The sequence below is a fragment of the Leptinotarsa decemlineata genome, unplaced genomic scaffold, assembly GCF_025532065.1.
Source record: "Leptinotarsa decemlineata unplaced genomic scaffold, Ldec_3_MD MMD2_tig00026307_RagTag_RagTag, whole genome shotgun sequence".
NCBI classification, from domain to species: domain Eukaryota; kingdom Metazoa; phylum Arthropoda; class Insecta; order Coleoptera; family Chrysomelidae; genus Leptinotarsa; species Leptinotarsa decemlineata.
This window is the reverse complement of record NW_027412681.1, coordinates 10,965,132-10,986,409: the sequence shown is the minus strand read 5'-3', so window position 1 is coordinate 10,986,409 and position 21,278 is coordinate 10,965,132. Positions and strand designations below refer to the sequence as shown.

At 36.5% G+C, this 21,278-nt stretch overlaps 1 protein-coding gene across 4 annotated transcripts in view; it reads right to left on the bottom strand.

Moving 5' to 3' along the window:
• The window catches only part of LOC111508655 (hypoxia-inducible factor 1-alpha), a 268,802-nt gene that overhangs the window by 163,012 nt on the left and 84,512 nt on the right, over nucleotides 1–21,278 (bottom strand). For all 4 annotated transcript variants that reach the window (XM_074180950.1, XM_074180949.1, XM_074180948.1 and 1 more), the window contains exon 2: nucleotides 15,301–15,488. In XM_074180950.1, coding sequence (XP_074037051.1) covers nucleotides 15,301–15,488 — 188 coding nt within the window. The remainder of the gene's footprint in view (nucleotides 1–15,300; nucleotides 15,489–21,278) is intronic.

The window sequence follows — 21,278 nt, the reverse complement described above, 5'->3', positions numbered from 1 at the left end:
ATATATTCCATACAAATAAAGAAAAAAGGGGGTATGGATCGAAAACACCTCACAGATGCGATGCATTTCCTTCCTTCCATGAAGGAGAATATACGCATTTCTATTCACAAGGAATTTTGGTGAAATTGGTGACACTTATGAACCGCATTCGTACCATTGCCTGTAGGTTAGGTTAGGTCAGAAGTGAGTGGGTCTCTTCGACCCCCCACCGCAACCCGCAAGAGCTTATTGTGGCTCACACCTATTCAAACTCTGACAAATAAACCCAGCTTCTTAACGAAGCCGAGTAATGTATTTGGTGAGTGATCTTTCAGGTCAGATGGCAAGAGTGTGGCTCAGCCAAACTCTGAAATTCTGATTCGGTCCGGAGCGGGGCAGGCACAAAGTATGTGCTCTGCTATTTCATCATATTTTCCAAACGGAGGCGACACACACTGTCTTCAGACAGTGACCTTTGAGGAGGCTTGATAGACATTGTAGTTCATACCTACTGTAGTCCAAGCCAACTGTTTGGTTTCAAGCTTCAAAAGGTGTATGAACACCTTGGAGTGAGCCAATCCAGGAAGATTTTGCCAGAAGTCCTTAGATCTTCATACCATCCAGGTGTTCAATGTTTGTTTGGCAAAACCTAAAGCGATGCCGATGACAGGTTCAGGTCTAATAAAGCTGCTTACAGCACTCTCCTCTGCAAGGGAGTCAACAGCCTCTTTGCTTTCCAGGCCAGTATGGCCAGGAATCCAGACCAGAGACAATTTGTTAAGTCTTCCTATTGAGAACAGTCGTTTTTGTCAATTTTCCACCAATTTTGACGTTGCTCGGTAGGATCTAAGAGCTTCCAACGCCTCTTGACTGTCCGAGAATATCTTTTTCCTTTCCCGAATATAATATATTCCATACAAATGAAGGAAAAACAGGTATGGATCGGAACCAACTCAAAGATGCGACTTATTTCCTTCCTTTTCATCTCTATTCACAAGGAATTTTAGAGAAATTGGTGACACGTGTGAACCGTATTCGTACCATTGCCTGTATATGAGTGTCAACAGTATGTCGAGTAACAGAAGCATTCATCAAGAGGACCAAACAGTGGACCTAGCACCTCTTAAAAGATAAATCTGCCGCGGGAGTGGTCCCAGGCTGATCTAGAAAGAGTTGAAATAATGAAAGAAAGACCTTTGGCTTTACTACATGATAATAACGGGAGCAATGAAAACCACTCCAACACTCTTGAATCTTCCTTCTCCACATCTTGTAATAATGAGGAAAGCGAGACCAATTCAGTTACATGGGATCGGCAAAACAAAGATTTCGGAATATGTGGAGGAACGAATATAACACCGAAATACATGTTAGATACAGATTTCACAGTTGAAGACTTGAACTGCGGAGAGTGGAGAATGAACGGATATCCCGAGAACTTGCTCGGCAGAAACAATTGGTATGCAGACGTGTCGAAAATCAAACACAGGAAAAGAGCTGGAGTTTACTGTGCGGTTAGAAATCTTCATTTCAGTTACTTACTTGATCATAAGCCTTTCAGGCTGAAGTGTATGCAATATTGCAAAGCGTAAATAACATTAATTTGAGCCCTCAATGAAATGAGCGCATTAGTCAGGCTGCACTTAAAGCACTGATGAATCCAAAAGTGGCATCAAGAAGGGTCAGGGAATAAGGGCAAGAACTGAGAATACTGGTGCATAAGAATGGATAGACTATAAAAAGGATGTCCGGACCATCAGGTATCGCAGGCAACGAGAAGTGTCAGATACGAATCATTAATCCTATAGATATATAGGCAGCTAGTCATACGAGTATTTTATGTCAGTAACTAGATCACAGGAGGCAAACAATTTATGTATAACCCAAATTATTTCCAGAAGAATGTGACATACATCTAGCAAGGGATTTTTACAAACTGGTTCAGGAAACAAGATTGTTGGAATGAGTATCATAAAAAAGATAGGAAAAAACGCAATAAGCCCATGAGGCTGCAGTGTTTTCCAGAGATTTGGGAGAAATGGACAATGGATTCAGATAGTGTATAGAGATTGTAACTCAAATGTTTCACAGTGTTTGCTGCGTAATTATTCAAGTATAAACGTTGGTGTTATTGAAGTAGTTTTGTATCTGTATCTGTAGAGTAAGGAGGGTGAGTGTAGGCCCACAGCACTTAGGCCACATGTGAGCCATTGTACATCCTCCCGTGGAGCTTTCCTCCTAGGTCATCGTCCATCCTGTCTTTTCCAGGAAGGTGGAAAGGTCACTAGAATATCGGCAGGAGTAGGCTAAGACTCGCCGAAATCACACTCTCTTATTGACGATAACTCCGACACTCGCATAGGACATGCCTGACAGTTACATCTTCCTGGTCACACATCGTGCATAGAGGTGTGTCCACTAGCCCCATATTATGGAGGTGTTTCCTTAGTTGACAGTGGCCAGTCAGAAATCCTACTGCTAAGCGTAGCTTTTTCCTGTTCATCACCAGATATTTCTTCGACGCCAGCTTCCCAAGGTCGCCCAGGGTGATACTGGGATGATTGCATCCTTTGATTTCATCCCATCTCTTTAGGGATTGTTCCGCAAGTTCCGCAATTGTAGAAGTCATCAGGCCGTAGGTGCCACTGAGTCCTAAAATTCTTAGTCCAGCCGCTTCCTTGGGTAAAGAGTCGGTAATGCGATAACCTTTACTCCTGCCGTGTCCTTCAACCCACCTCAGGATAATGTTATTATCTACCGAGGCTTTGGCTAAATTTTGGTGGCACTCTAGTACTAGCCCTGACGTAACACGTTGTCTGTTCAAGGCTAATAGGGATTGTCTACTATCAGTGCAGATTGTTATGTTTATGCCAAAAATTCCTTTCCTGATTATTTCTTTTGTGGCGATTGAGATACCAACCAGTTCTGTTTAAAACACGCTGGTATTTTTTCCCATTCCCCACTTAATCCTTAGACTTAGTGATCTGGAGTACACTCCACATCCTGAGCCTTCTTTGTTTTTTGAGCCCTCTATATGTATGCGTATTGCATTTGTAGCATCTGACTCTGTGTTCGGTTTTATTTGTAGGGTGTATTAAACATAAACCTGGGTTCAATTGAAGTAGTTTCTAAATCTATCTGTTGGAGAAAAAATCTTCAAATATAAATATATGACCGTTTAATTTACTCACAATACAATATTGTGACGCCCGAAGATGCACACGTGTCGCGGTTTTGTAAAATTCCAAGTGAAAATCTCCTATTAAAGTGTGTTTTTTGAATACATCTTCAGGTATATCACTGAAATTCGAAGGAAATGTATTGATCAAGGTTTCGTGCTTTTTTTTTCTTTCTTTGCAGAACATGTTGGGTGTTCATCTCCATTCAGTTTTCAGTTGTTTCCCTCAAAAAATACAACATTGATTGATAATCTCAGTTGACCAGTTCTCGAGAACAACAACATTGATTGATAATCTCAGTTGAGCAGTTCTCTATGTTATTGGAAGAGATAAGGCCCATAACGCATTGATCATAGTTCACATTATGTGTACTTTGATGTAGATTTTATTTACCAACGATACTGGTCACAAACTTGGAGTTGTTCATACTCAAATATCTCGACCAGGGCTCCTCTTGCGCTTTTTCGATGCCGTTCAACTTTTCGTCAATATTAGTTCAGGTAGTGATGATTTACAATTATTAGAAAAAAAATAAGAGACAGGCACCAAGCCGAATATTAAATATAGTTTGAATTACTTGGCAAGATGAAGGCATAATTTTGTGCTCCAAAGCTCCAATATCTCAATAAAAGGATTCGAAATATGTATTCAACCGTCACACCATCAAAAATTTATTCGGTTATACATGTTGCTTAGAATTTATTTCATATAAAAAAATGTTTGCAGATGTGAATGACTCCAATTTGAGAAATTCTGTTATCAGTATGAAGTTTTTCTGAGAATTTAATTGATCAAATAAACTAATTTTAGATCCAATCTCATGGAATTAATGTGCTAGTGAAATTTAATATTGATTATCATCAAGTGCCCATCTATCTATGTAAATTTTGATTTTATGGGTTCTTTCAACAATCAACACCTTTCTAATGGTGTGATGTATGAATATCACGAAATATCATTCCGACGTTTTTACTGTTTCGTAAACAAACCGCAGACTTTATTAATTTAGTCTGACGAACCCAGTTGCGGAAATTGTGTAAACTTTCATCAACTGTTCCTCGGTACTTTATTTGCAATATACTCGTATAAAGAAGTGTTTATTAGCAGAATATTTTTCGAAATAAGTTATTCTTAACCGCAAGAAATACTGAAATAATACCGATATTCCAAATTTCACAACCTCCATTCTCGTTTGATATATAATAAAAATGTATGAGAGTAAAATGGTAGAAGAATAGAAGAAAATGATAAAATTCCGACTCTGTAGTCATAATTTTACCAATTTAGTTGTTGGCTCTCCTTCAAAAAATCTTCTATGTCTGCAGAAAACCGGAAAAATCCAAAAATAAAATTACTACTTCGTGGGATAACGCCGGTTTCAACTAGTACAGGCTGGATCCGCGTCCGCACCTCTAAATCCGAGTCCGCCCATCGATATCTACATAATAAACAGTGGATTCGAAAACTAAGATTATTCGGTGATACCACATCTTCATCGGCACAAGACGCAAAAAACTTAAAACTAATATTATTCAATGTACTGTGATCACATCTTTCATTACTTCGTCGGAGAAGGAGGCTTTCAAATGGTGCATGACGTATCCCCCATCCGCACACCTATAAATGCACCCCTAAATCCGCGACAGCACATCTTCATCAGCAGAAGACGCAAAAGAACCCAAAACTAATAGTATTGAATATACTTTTATTACATTTTTTATTACTTCATCGGATACGGCCGGTTTCAAACGATACAGGGTGGATCCGCGTCCGCACCTCTATATCTGCACCTCTTTATGCGCGACAGCGCATTTTTATCTGCAAAAAACGCAGAAGAATCCAAAACTGAAATTGTTAAATGTACTGTGATTTAATCTTTTATTATATACTTCGTCGGATATGGCCGTTTTCAAACGGTACATGGAGAATCCACATCCGCATCTCAATATCCGAATATCTATATCCGCACATCTATTTTCGCATCTACGCATTTATATCTACAGAAGAAGCAGAGGAATATAAAACTGAAAATATTAAGTTCTATGATTACTTAGTCAGATAAGCCAACTTCCAGACGGTATAAGGTGAATCCGCGTCTGCATTTAGGTGCGGGCCCGTATGCGGATGAGACCCGAGGATCATTATTCGCATCCGGACAGTCTGAATGGCTTTATTGACATGCTAACATTGTGATGTTTACAGGCTTGCAACTAGATGCAGGCGCAACAGTCGCTTTACATAAACAGATAACAGGAATACTGTCTACACATTGGTTGAAACAAAATATTCTAGATGTAACACAAGACGCCGCTGTTTCGACCCGTCATAGGTCTTAAAAGATAAACCTGAGTATAAGTAAGCAATGAGCTTTTATGAGATCGAGAGAAAACTAAGAAGAATATCAACGATAAACGAAGCTTGCAAAGGCGGTTATGGTCAAAGAGAGCGTCTTCATAAAGAAATCTGTCAATGCTTACTTAAACAGTTTATAATAACGGATTTTTCTCAGCAGAAAATGATCGTTTTTGTTGGGCAATATTTTTATTTAAAAGGAAATACTTTTGGAACAGGCTAGTTTTTTTCAGTGTTCATGTAAAAGTAGTTCTTTCGAAAACGTTTTTTTTTTCATATGAAATATAATTCTGTATATGATCTATACATCCTCGTTACGAGTTTTTATTGTAGTTATTGTATTGTAGTTATTGTATTGTATTGTATTGTATTTTATTGTATTCATTGCTCTGGAAGTTTCCCACATTTTTGTTTAACGACGGAGAAGTAAAAAGTCAAAAAGTTTTTCCCAGTATTTTATGTGTAATGTGTATGTTTCTTTTCCTTATTTGTAGTGTCGTTTTAATTTCATAAACATTGTACTAAGAAACAGTAACATTCCTAATAAACTTGAAATTAATGACTACTTATGTTGCCTTATTTTTACATCGGACTGCATTTCTGTTTTCCTTTGATCTGCTCATGTGAGGCGGCTGTTACACCCAAATAATCAGGAATTGTTTAACTCATTCAAATTTCGATGCCGCTAGTTTACATACAAAATACGACAACTACTCCCATCAACGGTAAATATGTCAGTCAACCGAGGTCTGTCTTCTGTTCATTTACAAATCATATCAAGCTCCTGTCAACTTTTGGGAACATGATCTTTTGAGGAAATCGAAACTTGTGTGAAAGTTTGATTTTTTCATTGCATGATACAGGGTGATTACTACATAAAAATATTTTATTGGGGAGATGAAACGGAGCATTCATTACCAGAAATACATAATTGTTTCGAAGTAAATATACACGGTTGAAGAAATATGTTTTAAGTCTCTCAAATAATACAAAATTGCAGGTGCAGATCATTTTTTCAAAGTTGTTTTTACAGAAACAAAAGTATATATAGGTCAGGAAAACACATATAGGGAGGAGGTTTCCGTTTAACAGTTCAGAGAAAATGTTCTTTCTGTTCCTTCTGAGTTCTCATCTTACTTCCCCATAAATCAAGCTGTTAAATAATTTTCGACAATGGGTAGTGTGATAATGTGTGATAATAAAAGAGCATTTGAGACCATTGATAGGTCTATACTACTAGCCAAATTGAATATATATGGAATTGAGGGCAAAGTGTATAATTGGTTATCAAATTACTTGACCAACAGAAAACAACGGGTAAGAGTTAAAGACATGTTCTCTTGTGAAATTGACAATTACGTTGGAGTTCCCCAGGGTAGTGTTCTGGGACCCCTTCTATTCATACTATATTTAAACGACATGCCATTGTTTGTCGACTGTGAATTTATGAACTTTTTTGCTGATGATACTCTATTGGCATGTAGCGATGTGAACCTTACGATGGCTATACAAAAAATGAATAATACTCTAGCAAGTGTCAACAAGTATTTAAAAATTAATAAACTCAAGCTGAATGTGATGAAAACTAAAGCGATGATAATCACCACCAAGTTTAAATACAGCCAAATAGACTCTAAAACTATTAATCTCAACATTGATGATGACAAAATTGAAATAGTGAATTCAACTAAATATCTGGGATTCCAGATAGATAACACTCTATCGTTTGATGAACATTTTGAGTATATTCATAAAAAAATTTCAAAGAAATCATTCTTTTTTTCTAGAATTGCCAATAATCTTTCAACGGAGTCAAGTATCACAGTTTACAAGTCAATTGTTCAGCCACACTTCGACTATTGTTCCTCTATCCTATATCTATTCAATCAGAATAAATTGTCTCAACTCCAAAAACTTCAGAATCGTGGTATGAGAATCATTTTGAAGTGCCGTAGAGATACTCCTATCACTATTATGCTCAATGTTTTAAATTGGCAATCCATTTCCCAAAGACTGCTATACTTCACAATGATCTTCGTATACAAAATATTGAACAATTTAGGACCATCTTATTTTAATCAGTATATTGTATTTCATCACGATATTCACCACCACTTCACTCGAAATAATAATAACTTATATATTAACAGAACAAAAAACAAAAATACTATGAACTCATTGTTTTTCAAGGGTTTTGATCGGTTCAACAAACTACCTAATGCAATTAAAAATAGCCCATCTCTGAACATGTTCAAAAATGAACTGAAGAAATTTGTTTTAAATGAACAAATATGATATGTATTATGTCTTTGTTACCTGTAGCTGTAATTTGTATAATTCCATTCATCTAATGTTCGTTATATATTTCAAATAATTATGTAATTTATCTTTCTACATGTTGCATTGAAATTTTTCGAATGTATAATGTTGCTGTTTTTGTAGTAATGTCTTCAAAAATATTTTATTGAACTTATGTTTGTCATACATTTAAGTCATTTCTAGATGTAACACATACCTTTTTTTTCATTTCTACCATTCTAGTTGATTTGTATATTATTAGGATATCCTATTTAAATAAAGATCTATCTATCTATGTATATTTTGACAATGAATAGTTTATAATATAATGAGTTGACTGAATGTTTTGTAATACAGGGTGAACAAAAATCAATTCCATTTACAGAATGCGAAGTTATTATCAATGAAATTGAACTCAACTCACCTCATATCTCATGAACATATCTTTTTGTACAAAAAACTCAGGGAAAAAATATCAAATCGCACAACAGATAATAATCTGATAAAAATAAAGTCAGTATAAAATATGTCACTGGAAATATAATTTTCAGACACTTTGTGAAATCCACAATATTCCTAGATAAAATAGTTTAAATTACGACAGCCTTAAGTGAAACTTATCAGTCAAATTGACTTATCCCCACGATCGGTATTACGCTAAAAGCAGAAAAATACTACCCGTTCGAAGTATAGTTACATAATAAACCGGAAAGATATCATAATGCATGAGTCCCATGAAATAAATTATGTTTGGTGAATCATTTAGTGAAGATTATCCCTACAGCAGGGATAATCTTTACTGCAGCAGGGGTAATCATTACTGCAGCAGGAATAATCTTTATTCATACTCACACTCAATATACTCAGAGAAAAATGTGTAAATAATAAAAATCAATGGCAGAATCGTGGAACCTCATTTGTTTGAAGCTACACCAGAGTTGGTCTAGCCTCTATATGGTATGGGAGAGTGTGTATGACAGAGCCAGTTTTGAAAAACCTCAAGAAAAGTTAACGTAAGGTGATGGTTATTGAATAAAATTGCTTTTTGTAAATAATTACTTTAATAGTCATGGTTATCCAATCAAAATAAAATGAGATACCATGACAGAAATTAGTAATATGGCAACTTGAAGAAACAAGGGAAATCGGCTCTTTCAAAGCAACATGTGTATGAAAAAGCTGGGCATGTGCTATGAAAGAGCCGGGTTCCTCTTTACAAAAATAACAGTCTTTAATCAAATAAAAATCACTTAATAAACTATTCATCTGTTATATAAATCTTATCAAACTTTAAAATTGCTCATTTCTGTGAAAATCAGTTATTCATCAGTTTTAAATCACAATCCACTCGTTCATAACTATTCAATTTCTTGTTTTGAAAGGCCCGTAAACCGCAATATTCAGAGGTTGGAGTCTATGGCTACAATGAGGTGGAAATATCAGCAGAGGTAACTTGTCCAATTTGTTTTGACCCTTTTTCAGCGATGATTTTAGGAGGAGCTGAAACAGTGCTGCATCCTGGAGCCGGCTCTTTTAAAGCCTCCACAAGTGGCTCTTCAAAACATTTTGTCATTTAAGTTGTAACCTCAAAATACAGCTATTTCGCGTAAACATTATGACATCAATATTATCGTAAAATAATGCTAAATATATGCAAAACAATACAACATATCAATTCTATAAACTCCTTTTTACACAAAATTTGATGTAAATTCTTTCATCCATTTTTTTCGATAGCAGAAAATCGTGGAACACGCAAATCACTTCTATCTTCTGTCTCTCACCAACAAACTAAATAGCTGAAACTGTGAACATATGTACGAGACACCCCATTTTTTGAACACACCTCAAATGTTGTAAGTATCAAACACCTTTTGATACCTTTTGGAATTGGCCGCGGTGGTAGTGCGCCCAACTCACGATCGGAAAGCCGTGGGTTCGATTCCCGCCTCGATCAGGTATTTTTCTCGAGAGAATTTATCTGGTTGGAGCTGGGATGATTCTGCAACCGTGTTAGGAATCACACGTTTAAAGGTAAGACCTCGTTAGTCCTTAGCTCGCACAAGTTTCTCAACTTCTGAGAGTTGTCGTTCGTATTGGGGGGACAGCCGATTAACGGAAAAACATATTTTAAACAGATTTTTTTTAAACAATGATAGGTTACGTTTTCAGATAGCGACATATTAGGGGATAATTGCGATAGTGAGGGACTTGTTGGATTCCTACATACAATTTTGTCTTTTCATTCACTGATGTTAACTTTTATTTGAGTGTGCTATGGAATATTTCAAACTGTAAATAGGATGTCTCTAATAACACTCGTAAAAAAGTTGTTTCACAATGTATACTTTTTGAAATATAAGGGCAAAAAGGTTTTCTCTGAATATCAATAAGATATAATAGAGAAAATAATAATACGGGGGCTACAATTTGACATAGCAAATTGTCAAAAACGACTCTCCTCGGTAGGAAGACTTAACAAATATTCTCTGGTCTGGATTCCTGGCCATACTGGCCTGAAACGCAATGAGGCTGCATACTCCCTTGCAAAGGAGGATTGGCTCACTCCAAGGCGTTCGTTCATTCACCCTTCGAAGCTTGATACCAAACAGTTGTTGAACTTCAGTAGGGATGAACTACGATGTCTAACAGGTCTTCTTACAGGTCATTTGAATCATCATATGCAGAGACTCGGACTGTCGGAAGGCAGTGTGTTTCGCCTCTGTTTGGAAAATGATGAAACAGCATAATAGGGGAGCCCAAGCGGGGATTTCGGGATTTACTGAAGCGCGGCAGGATTAATATACAGAGGGATACCTTGTACCAGGTTAAGTACCTCCACCAGATATGAGTTCCATATATAAGGCCGCCTGTGAGGGATAAAGGATCAGATTAGTAAAAAAAATTGATCATCAGAAATTCTCGAGCGTGTCAAATTAAGGTAGGGTGAGTTAATTACATGCTAAAAAGTGTATATTCCAGTAATCTGACAATTTGAGAGTGACGTAAAGAAAGGGGAGGGCAGCAAAGTTGTATAAAAATGACGTCATTTCGACATTCTCGAGCGTAGCTAATTTTTTTCATTTTGAAGGAAATAATTCAAGGATAACGAAAAATATATAATCTGACGATTTCCGCAAGCCGAAATAACAAAAATTCGTCGATAAAGTTTAATGCGTGCAGCTGTGTGATACCTATATTTACCTCTCCGAGTTTCTATTCCTCTATTCTCTATTCACTTTTTCTCTATCTATTACTCTCTCACTCCGTCCCCACTCTGAATTCTGTTGCCATGACGCCATCACAGCTGATCGCAGAGACTTGTTCGTGATGAAGATGATGATTAATTAATCAATTAATTGATGGATGGAACTTTCTATGTTTTTTACCACTTTTAATTGTAACTAACGTTACGGCAGTTTCGTCCTATGACATTTTCAAACTTATACAATACATAAGGACATTTTCAATCGTATTCAATATATACGTTTGAAAATGTCCTTAAAGGACGAAACTGCGGTAACGTTAGTTACAAATAAAATTGGTAAAAAACATAGGCAGTTTCATTTCTCTTTTCTTCATTAATTAATCAAGTGATTATGAAAAATGAAAATTTTTTTGAGGATTTTTTTAAATTATTTTCTTATAAATACAAGTATTCTACTTAAAAAACATACACTTATTTATTTGCAAACCATTTCCTGAGCTTTTCAATTGTTTAAGTTCAATGAATTAAAAAAAATTAAAAAATATTGTTTTTGCCAGATTAAGCGAATCCCTCAAGATAATGATAAGATTATGAGACATCACGTCTAAAACATAAAGATGAACCCTATATATCTTAATCTGACGCGCTTGATTATTTCAAAATGGCAAATTTTTTTGCACATTATAATAATAGCCGCGAGTTTGCGTCAGATCGAAATCGTCAGATTATTGAATGAGAGCTTTTTTTTTGTTGCACTTAAGACCCCATTAGAAAATTTGACGCGCTCGATTATTTTTCTTTCTTTTCAATTTTAACCCTTACATACAACCACCCACATCATGCAAACAATCAGATTAACATACCAACATTATTAAAAATACGTAGGACATTGATGCTATCAATATCTGACGCGCTCGAGTATGTCCGTGCAACAGTATTTTTTTACATATTTAAAAATCTATAGCCGCTTCCCCCACCGATGAAAAGGTATATATTATGTAACATTTTTTTCTTCTTATTATCTAAGCTCTGCAACCTAATATGTCTCAATGACGCTCGAGTAAATCCCCATTTTGCATCGTGGGCTCCCCTGCTAGCAGAGCACATACTTTGTGCCTGCCCTGCTGGGGACAGAATAAGGTTTTTAGAGTTCAGCAGAGCCGTAATCTTACTATCTGATCCGAAAGATCACTCATCATACAAACTAATCGGCTTCGTTATGAAGCTGAGTTTGTTTGGTCGAATGTGAATAGGTATGAGCCACAATAAACCCTTGCGGGTTGCGTATTATTTGTAGGTATCTGAAGGAGTATAATACTGAAAGTTGTTTTTTCCGTCGTAGTTCACGACTTTGACGGAAATACTTTCTAAACAGTCGTGTGATTCCTCATCATTCAAAATATGCGATAAATCACGTTTCAGTTGACTAATCATTTTTTCGCAACTGGGTTTCAAACACTACGATAACATGAAACACTAGTAATTGATACTTCTAAATATACGTTTTGGTTTATCTAATAGGTAAATCTCTAAATTATGGCTATTTATCGAACGTCAATGTCTCGTAATTATATACTTCAAGTTTTTAATAACCATTTTGAAACGAAAACAACACATCTGGAAAATACATTCTGACAGTATTCCAGAAGTCATACCCGTATATTCTCAAATGAAAGTGCATCACAATATTTTTTTTATTATAGTTCACAATGATTGTGGTTTATGACGAAAACTACTAAATTTGTTTTTACACGAATTATTGTATTAATAATATCGAGAAAAAATGTATTACTCGTGAAAAAAATTACTTGACCGAATAAATGGTTCAAAAATTACACTGATTCTATAAAAAGAGAAACTTTTCAAATGAATAAAATTTTTCAATGATTTCAATAAACTGAATCTAAATTTGGCGGAGACTTAGATGTTCTTCAGGGATCTAACTTGGTCACTCTCCTTTCCGACATTTATTAAAAACTTATGTAATACACAATTTTTGTTATCATTTTTCCTTTCGAATATATCAATAATAATTATCAATAGATTAATTCTACGCCAAAACTTCCAATTCTACCTTTTGAGCATAGGATACAAACGTGAACTGTTACAAAATGTAGGTGAATATACAAATATTACGGGCTACGTACTGTTATGAATCATACCCTGAAGAAAATAACGCCGGCCGCTACTGGTAGCCATAAACCAATTGTGACGTGGATAAGAGCACGCCCAGTCGACCGACTTTTCGCTAATGTTCGATATTCGCTGCCGTTCTAGCTGTGGCGAGAATAATGCCAACGGATTCCATGGAATTCCGATGAATTTTCTACGGCCTTTGATTGCCGAATATAAACACGATCCACTCGCCTATCGAGACAGTCAAGTGGAAGTGACAGTGCGGTACGCGGAGCGATCTAGTAAGGCGGTAGACATTTGAATAATAGTTGAAGTCTACGTTAAAGTGTTTTGTTGTATTAAAAGTGAAATGAAGTTAAGTTTTATTATTATACAGTGTAGGTAGTTAATTATTGGTAAACCTCCGGGGTTCATTAAAACCAGTCCAAACTTTACTTCCACCTGCGCTGGAAAAACTGCTGAACACAATTTTTTGCAACTGCAGTGCTAAAGGTGGACTGTTTTGTTCTTTGACATGTACACATTGTCAAGGCCGATCGTGCTCTAATATTGAATCACCAACGGTGGAGGTTCCGTTTGATTCCAATGAGGCGACATGCGATAAATCGCTATTAACGCAGTTCACATGTACTCAGGATGAAGATGAAGAACAAGAAAAAAAAGAACAATACGAACAAAAACAAGAAAATCAAGAAGAAGAACAAGAAGAAGAATTTGAAAGTTACGACTACTTTTTTTAACTTAAATTGCTTTTATCTTTTCAATAACTGCTAATATCCATTACTTTGCAATAGTTTCAAATTAAACAGGATCACAACTGACCAGTGGAATAGGCCTACCGGGTGGTGTGGAAACGTGTGCATATTATGACGATTACAACTTTTACAACTTTTTGAATCGTTATATCTCAAAAACGGTGGCTCGCAGGAAAAAAGTATTAATACATTATTGTAGATAATTTTATGATCTACAATTTTTGTCTGAAGCATCTTACTGATTTTCAGCTTGATGAGAATTTAGGTAGCTTCGAATGTCTAAATTGACCGGACTATGCTTCAAGGATTGGAAAAAATGTTGGCACAAGTATATTATATCTGAGGGGGTCTACTTTGAAGGGAACAAAATTGAAATTGATGGTTTAATGAATGAGGCCCATTTCTGGGCCTCATCGCTGGGCATACAAAGTTGTCGAATTTGGGACGATACCAATCCATATGAGATCCAAGAGCGTCCAATACATCCCGAAAAAGTCACTGTTTGGTATGGCTGGCGACTTCATCGATCAATTTTTCTTTGAGAACGACGTTGGCCAGGTCATCACTGTCGACAGCGAGCTCTATAGGTCGATAATTACCAACTTCTTTTGGCCTGAATTGGATGACATGGACACCAACGACACGTGGTTGCAACAGAACGGGTTGCAACAGAACGGCTCTACATGACACACAGGTCATGGCACATTGGATAATCTGCACGAGCGATTTGAAGGTATGGTCATCACGTTCGACTTTTTTTTGGAGTTTTCTCAAGTCGCAGGTGTATGCGAATAAGCCACAAACCTCAGCGGTCCTCAAAGCCAACATATCCCATGCCATCGGTCAAATTCAGTCTGATTTATGCGTCAGAGTCATGGAAAGTTGGACAGCGCTTAATGAAAAACTATATTCCGTACTAAACATTTTGGTACCTCACCAACAGCTGGCTCAGCTGTTGGTTCTAAGGTAATTAATGTCAATGGTAAACGGTTACGTTAAATACTGAAATTTCAAAGCCAAATTTTGAAAATTATTTAAAATATATGATTTTCAAAGTGTTAGTTGTATTTTAAATTATTTTGAATACTTTGATCCACACAGTGCCTATATATGCTTTTCAGAATGGTCTTCATCCCAATTAGGTCACAATGACTTTATCTGGGAGAGAAATACTAAAGGCATAGATCCAACAAAATCTGAGAAGCAGAAAGATGAAATTCTCGTTATATTTGAAAACAATCTCAACCACAACAGAATGTTCAACTTGACCTAGATCTTCTCTTGTTTCGCCACGACCGAGTTGAGGCACATTTTTTCAAGTTGACATTGCGGATTTAGTATTTTTTATGCTGCCGTTTGCAGAAACGATAATATGTGACAATAACTCACTCACCTAAGTTTACCATATCTCTAACCTTGAGATAAGAAATCGCCAGTCTCATGATGGAAGCCTTGTCCAGCGGAGAGATCTGTTCGGCGGCGAGGGGAAGGGCGTTCGCCAGATCAGAGAATATTTCCGTTTCTCTGGAACGACGGGATCGAGCGGCATCTCGAGATTTTTCTTTGCGCTTCTCATGATTCCTGGAACAATGAACATACGTAAGATATCAGAAAAAAAATTCTTTATTGTTCAATACGTATATTGATTGAATGTCTGAAGAAAAATAACGGAACTATTACTCTACCACCAGGCTTCAATAATTACAGTAATTATTCAATATTTTTTGAAAGTACAAGCTAGTGAAACTGTATTAATGAATATTGCACAGAACACCAATGGTTAAACATTGTTATATGTAGAAATAGAATTAATGACAAGCGTAAATATAATGTAAAATCGTTGAATTCGTTCTGTGTCATGGAAATGAGAAAAAAATTGCAATCTGTCGTAGGATCAATTGTTGTCACCATAGTTGTTACTGGTTATATATTGCTTAAAAATATCTAAATATGTGTATATAAGAACACTTTCCAAAATACGAATCATGAAATTATAAAACAACAACAAAAATTAATTGGCGCTCCGGGGCGTTTATATTGATTCCAGTGGCGCATTTTCTTTTTCAGCTGCAGGAAAACCCGGAAAAACCTGCCGCACCACATCATCTGAAGATCTTGATCTGCCAATGTCCTCTCTCTCATAAAACAAAATGTAGGGTATCTCCAGAGTCGTGTCACTTAGTGACACGACTATCGTCAAACTTAAACCAGTCCGATTCGTCTTTGACCAAGACGTAATAATGACCAGATTCAACGCCAAAACCACAGTGAACAATGACTGCATGAAGGTTATAATAGTGGTCTGCTAGATTGAAGTGATCATCTATTTCAAACTTATATACGAGTTTGGTACTTCCGTCAGAGGTTGGGTCATGTTTGAAGATCATCAGTGTATTTAGATTGACTGGTGCCTCAGATATACTTGTTTCCTTATAACAGTCAGTTAGTTCGGCGCATGTTTGGCAATACAGTCGATCATCACCTGTTAAAAAGTTACATTTTCAGATGATTTAATAATAAGCTTTGCACGTACTGGTTATTAGTCATATTGAGAAATGCTAGATGAAGTTCCAGAAATTCACATACGTTTTTGCTACCTCTTGAACATTTACTACAAAATAAACAAGTGAGGATGTTTCCAGCAAAATATTTAGAAACACACGTCGAGATAGACTGTACGAAATCATTCAATCCAGAGCGGCAAGGAGTATTAATTCTGTTATTGTTTTGCTCACGAAGAGTATTCAACAAGAACCCCAAGAATTCAGAACAATCCTCTTGTTGTCCTAACTAGTATCTAGTGGACTTAAAAGACTCCAGGAAATGGGTTGGACGGAAAGATGCTACATTCTTACATTGATTATTCAAATTGTAAAGCAGAATTGTTGTTAATACCGCAAAATTTGTAATGGATATCTCCTGAATAGTTTCACCATCAATATATTGCTTTGCTGAGGATATCACACTTGTCTCGTTATTCCATTTGGATTCCAGGACATCGGCTATGGAGGCACATCTTCACGGACAGCAGGGGGTTGCATATCTTAATCAGGACCTAGAAGTGATTTTGAATTGGAGTGAAAGTAAACAGGTTCAATTCAAAGCCAAAAAAACTCAGGCATCCGTTTTCTCCAAGAAGATAAATGTCTCCGAACCGGATATAATGATGTCAGGTCAGACAATTCCGCTTTCTGCTTCGATAAGTTTGTTGGGAGGTTAAAATGGGCACCAATATGTCTTGGCACAATCATGTGGCTGAAATTGCAAAGGCTGCTTCTCAAAAGCTTGGAACACTGTTCCGAAACAGAAAACCGTTCACACCTCATTAACTTTTGATGCTTTGTAAAGCTCAGATTAGACCTTCTTTGGAGTATTGTTCTCATGTATGGAGCTCTGCCCCCAAACATACCCTGAAGTTGTTGAATTCCACCCCGAAAAGAGCCATCTGCCTGCAACCTTGGTAGCCTGGAACATTGGACAAAGGCTGGAGATTTGTCTCTCTTCTATAGATACTTTCTCGGGAAGTGTTCAAGTGATTTGGCACATTTTATTCCACCAAAAGCGGTGCATATCAGAAATACGCGACGGACCGTGACTATTCATTTCAGTACACCTCGAACTTCACTGTTTAAGAACTCTTTTATCTGGAAAACTGCATTTATGTGGAATAAACTCCCTGAGAACATTTTTCCAAATGGATTTAATCTCCAGCAATTCAAATCCAATGTAAATCGCTATTTTCGCACAGGCGTCTCTCTGAGAGCGCCTTAAGACTTTTTCTGTAGTGCTTGTGGTTTGTCCGTAAAAAAAAACATTACAAGATGAAACACTCAATTCATAATACGACTATATGCCACGGATGAGGTAAACCTACTCATGTCACAATAAAACTACGTAATAACGCTTATTTGATTTAATCCCAGCCACAGGAATCTTGTTAGGATGAATTTTTCAGATATCTGTTCAAAAAAATCTGTTCAAAATCTGTTTTTCCGTTAATCAGCTGCCGCCCCCATATGAACGACAACTTTCAGAAGTTGAGAAACTTGTGCGAGCTAAGGACTAACGAGGTCTTACCTTTTAACGTGTGATTCCTAACACATGATATCCTACAATGATATACTAGATATACTATGTGAAATTGCCTATTACAGGTGAGATGTCAAACCACAAGATCAAGATCACACTCACAAAACATATCTGCTTATAAACGGCTGTTAGAAATCAACCGCTAAAAACAAGATGTAATGTTTCATATGGTTTTTGACTTTATTTTTTCTGAAGACTGACAGCACAAACATTATCGAAGAAAGTGAATAGATAGAAAGTGTGAATTAAATAATTGCCATTGTGAATTATTAGATTTATAGAATTCAATTACATTGACAGTTACATATAAGACAAACCTCGCCTATGCGGAATGCTCTATTCATTTACCTCTTGTCAAGCGAAAATAGCAAAAATTGTTAAATGGTAAATGAGTATCTGTGTCTGTAGAGAGGAGTTGTCCTCCTAGGTCATCGTCCATTCTGTCCTTTCCAGGTAAGTGGACAGGTCACTAGGAGACATCTCATTTATATCGGCAGGTGTAGGCCAAGACTTGCCGAACACACTCTCTTATTGACGATAACTCCGGACACTCGCATAGAACATGCCCGACAGTTTCATCTTCATCTTCATAGTGTGTCCACTAGCCCTATATTATGGAGGTGTTTCCTTAGTTGACAGTAGCCAGTCAGAAATCCTACTGTTAAGCGTAGATTTTTCCTGGTGATCTTGGCAAGATTGCATCCTTCAATTCCATCCCATCTCTTTAGAGATTGAGCATGGGTGTGTCGACGTCATCAGGCCGTAGGTGTCACTGGGTCCTAAAATTCTTAGTCTAGCCGCTTCCTAAAGAGCTAAAGAGTCGGCAATGCGATAACCTTTACGCCTGCCGTGTCCTTCAACCCACCTCAGGATAATGTTATTATCTACCAAGGCTTTGGCTAAATCTTGGTGGCACTCTAGTACTAGGCCTGAGGTAAAACATTATCTGTTCAAGGCTATTAGGGCTTGTCTAGTATCAGTGCAGATTGTTTTGTTATTTTTGCCAGAAATTAATTTACTGGTTATTTCTTTTGTGGCGATTGAGATACCAGCCAGTTCTGTTAGAACCACGCTGGTATTTTTTTCTGTTCCCCACTTAATCCTTAGGCTTAGTGATCTGGAGTACACTCCACATCCTGATCCTTCTTTGGGTTTTAAGCCGTCTGTATATATGCTTATTGCATTTATAGCATCTGACTCTGTGCTCTGTTTTATTTGTTTGTAGGGTTTATTAAACACAAACCTGGGATCAATTGCATGAGTAAGCAGAACCTTGAATTTTCATAACAAATCAGTGGTAAGGGCAAACAACACTTAACAATTATAATAACACAATATTGTGCAACTATGTGACTAGATAAGAGTACATACGAGTATATTATTCATCACAGAATATCAATGTGGACGATTTGAAAATGATTAAAATATAGGTAATTATTACATAATTGATACCGGTAATACTCACAATTGTTTTTGAAACATTTGCCGGCATCTAACACTAAACCTTTTTTGGTACTTCAACTGTCAAGTAGTGAACGACAAAATCGACGAGAATCTCATTCATGACTTCCTCCTCAAACAAATGATTTTCGTGAACATGTGATTGAACAAACCTCGTGCTTGGACAAATTCCAGCAAAATGAAAGAGCATATGACGACACTCAATTGATTCATAAAATTACGAATATATGTCACGAATGAGTTAAATCTATATGGAGATGGAGAAGTAGAAAGTCAAAACCTTTCTTTTCCAAAAATTAACCTCTTCTAAAAATATACCCCTTTCAATTCAAACTGCCGGGGCCAGGGTAAAATCAAATGAGTGTTATTACGTACCGTCGTCGATGACGTGAGTAAATTCAACTCATTCACAACATAAAGTCCTAATTTTACGAATGAATTGAGTGATTCACTTTGTAATGTCATCCAGATTGGTGTTGAAGAGACAATAAGGCAGGCAGGCATATACTATATGGTATAGCAATCCTGTGAATGATATCTGATTTAATTCCATAACGAATATTTGAAGTACAAACTGAATATGAAATAATGTTTTTTGAAAAATTCAATGTTTACATTAAAGTAGTTGTTACGAGAGGGCAGGGCCGTCGTCATGGGGGGATGGGGGGAGTCTCCCTCCCTGCTTTTTCGACTCGGGAAAAAGTTGGGAAATTTTGGGCCGTGAAGATAGAAAAAAATAATAGTAAAAAAATGAATGAAAATTAAAAAAATAAAAATGAGAGAAAAGAAAGGGAAAGGTAATAAGAAAGGAAAAGAACCAGGAGAGGGTTGGGATTTCCCAACATGCATAACTTGAAGATCCCATACCTTGAAATTCTGAGTTGTTTGAAAACTTCAAAAAAGTTCAATTTCTCCCAAGTAAAAGAACAGTCCTGAACAGTCCACAAATTTTGAAGTGACAATTTTACAAAATTCCCAACTTTACGATGTTTTTTTCGGCTAGGAAATATCGGGAAATTTCGAGCCGAAAAGATAGAAAACAATAAGCACGATATTATTTAAGTGTTGTTTCCTTTCATTTGTATTGAATATTCCTATACATGGTGGATATGGTGGAATACAAAGGACCTTGGTCCAAAGTAGAATAATTCCCATTATTATTTTTATAATTGAAAAAATTTATTTTTGTTTGTGCATACCCTAACGGGCATAACCATTCAGCCAATCTTTGGATAGCTAAGTAAGAAAATTAATATATTATAGTAGTAACTAATCCCTTGGCTTTTATTTTTTTGAAAATTGGGAAATTTTGCTGGTGGGGGTTGGGAAAATTTCGATTCCCCCCCCTCTATTTTTTCTTTTCGCTACGGCCCTGTGAGAGGGTTTTTTCTTCCAGTTTGTATCTGAAAGTTATTTCTTTGCATGAACTACAAATATTTGTAGAGTTTGCCATATATTTTGGAATTGAAATGTTTTATTTCTCGTCAGTTTAAAAAAAATCTGTTTAAAATCTGTTTTTCCGTTAACCAGCTGTCGTACCCCTACGAACGACAACCCTCAGAAGTCGAAACTTGTGCGAGTTAACGATTAACGAAGTCTTACCTTTCAACGTGTGATTCCAAACACGGGAATCACACGTTGAAAAGTGGACATTCTGGTTTCTTTTTCGGCAAAATCTCATGAGTTGCTACAGAAGATGAAGAAAACCAATTTTATCGACTTTCAACCAGCCCGGTTTTCTGATTTTTTCTGAAATGTAGAATTTTCGAATAGTTATTCTGTATTTTTATGACACCATGCGGCACCTTGTATCAATTCAGA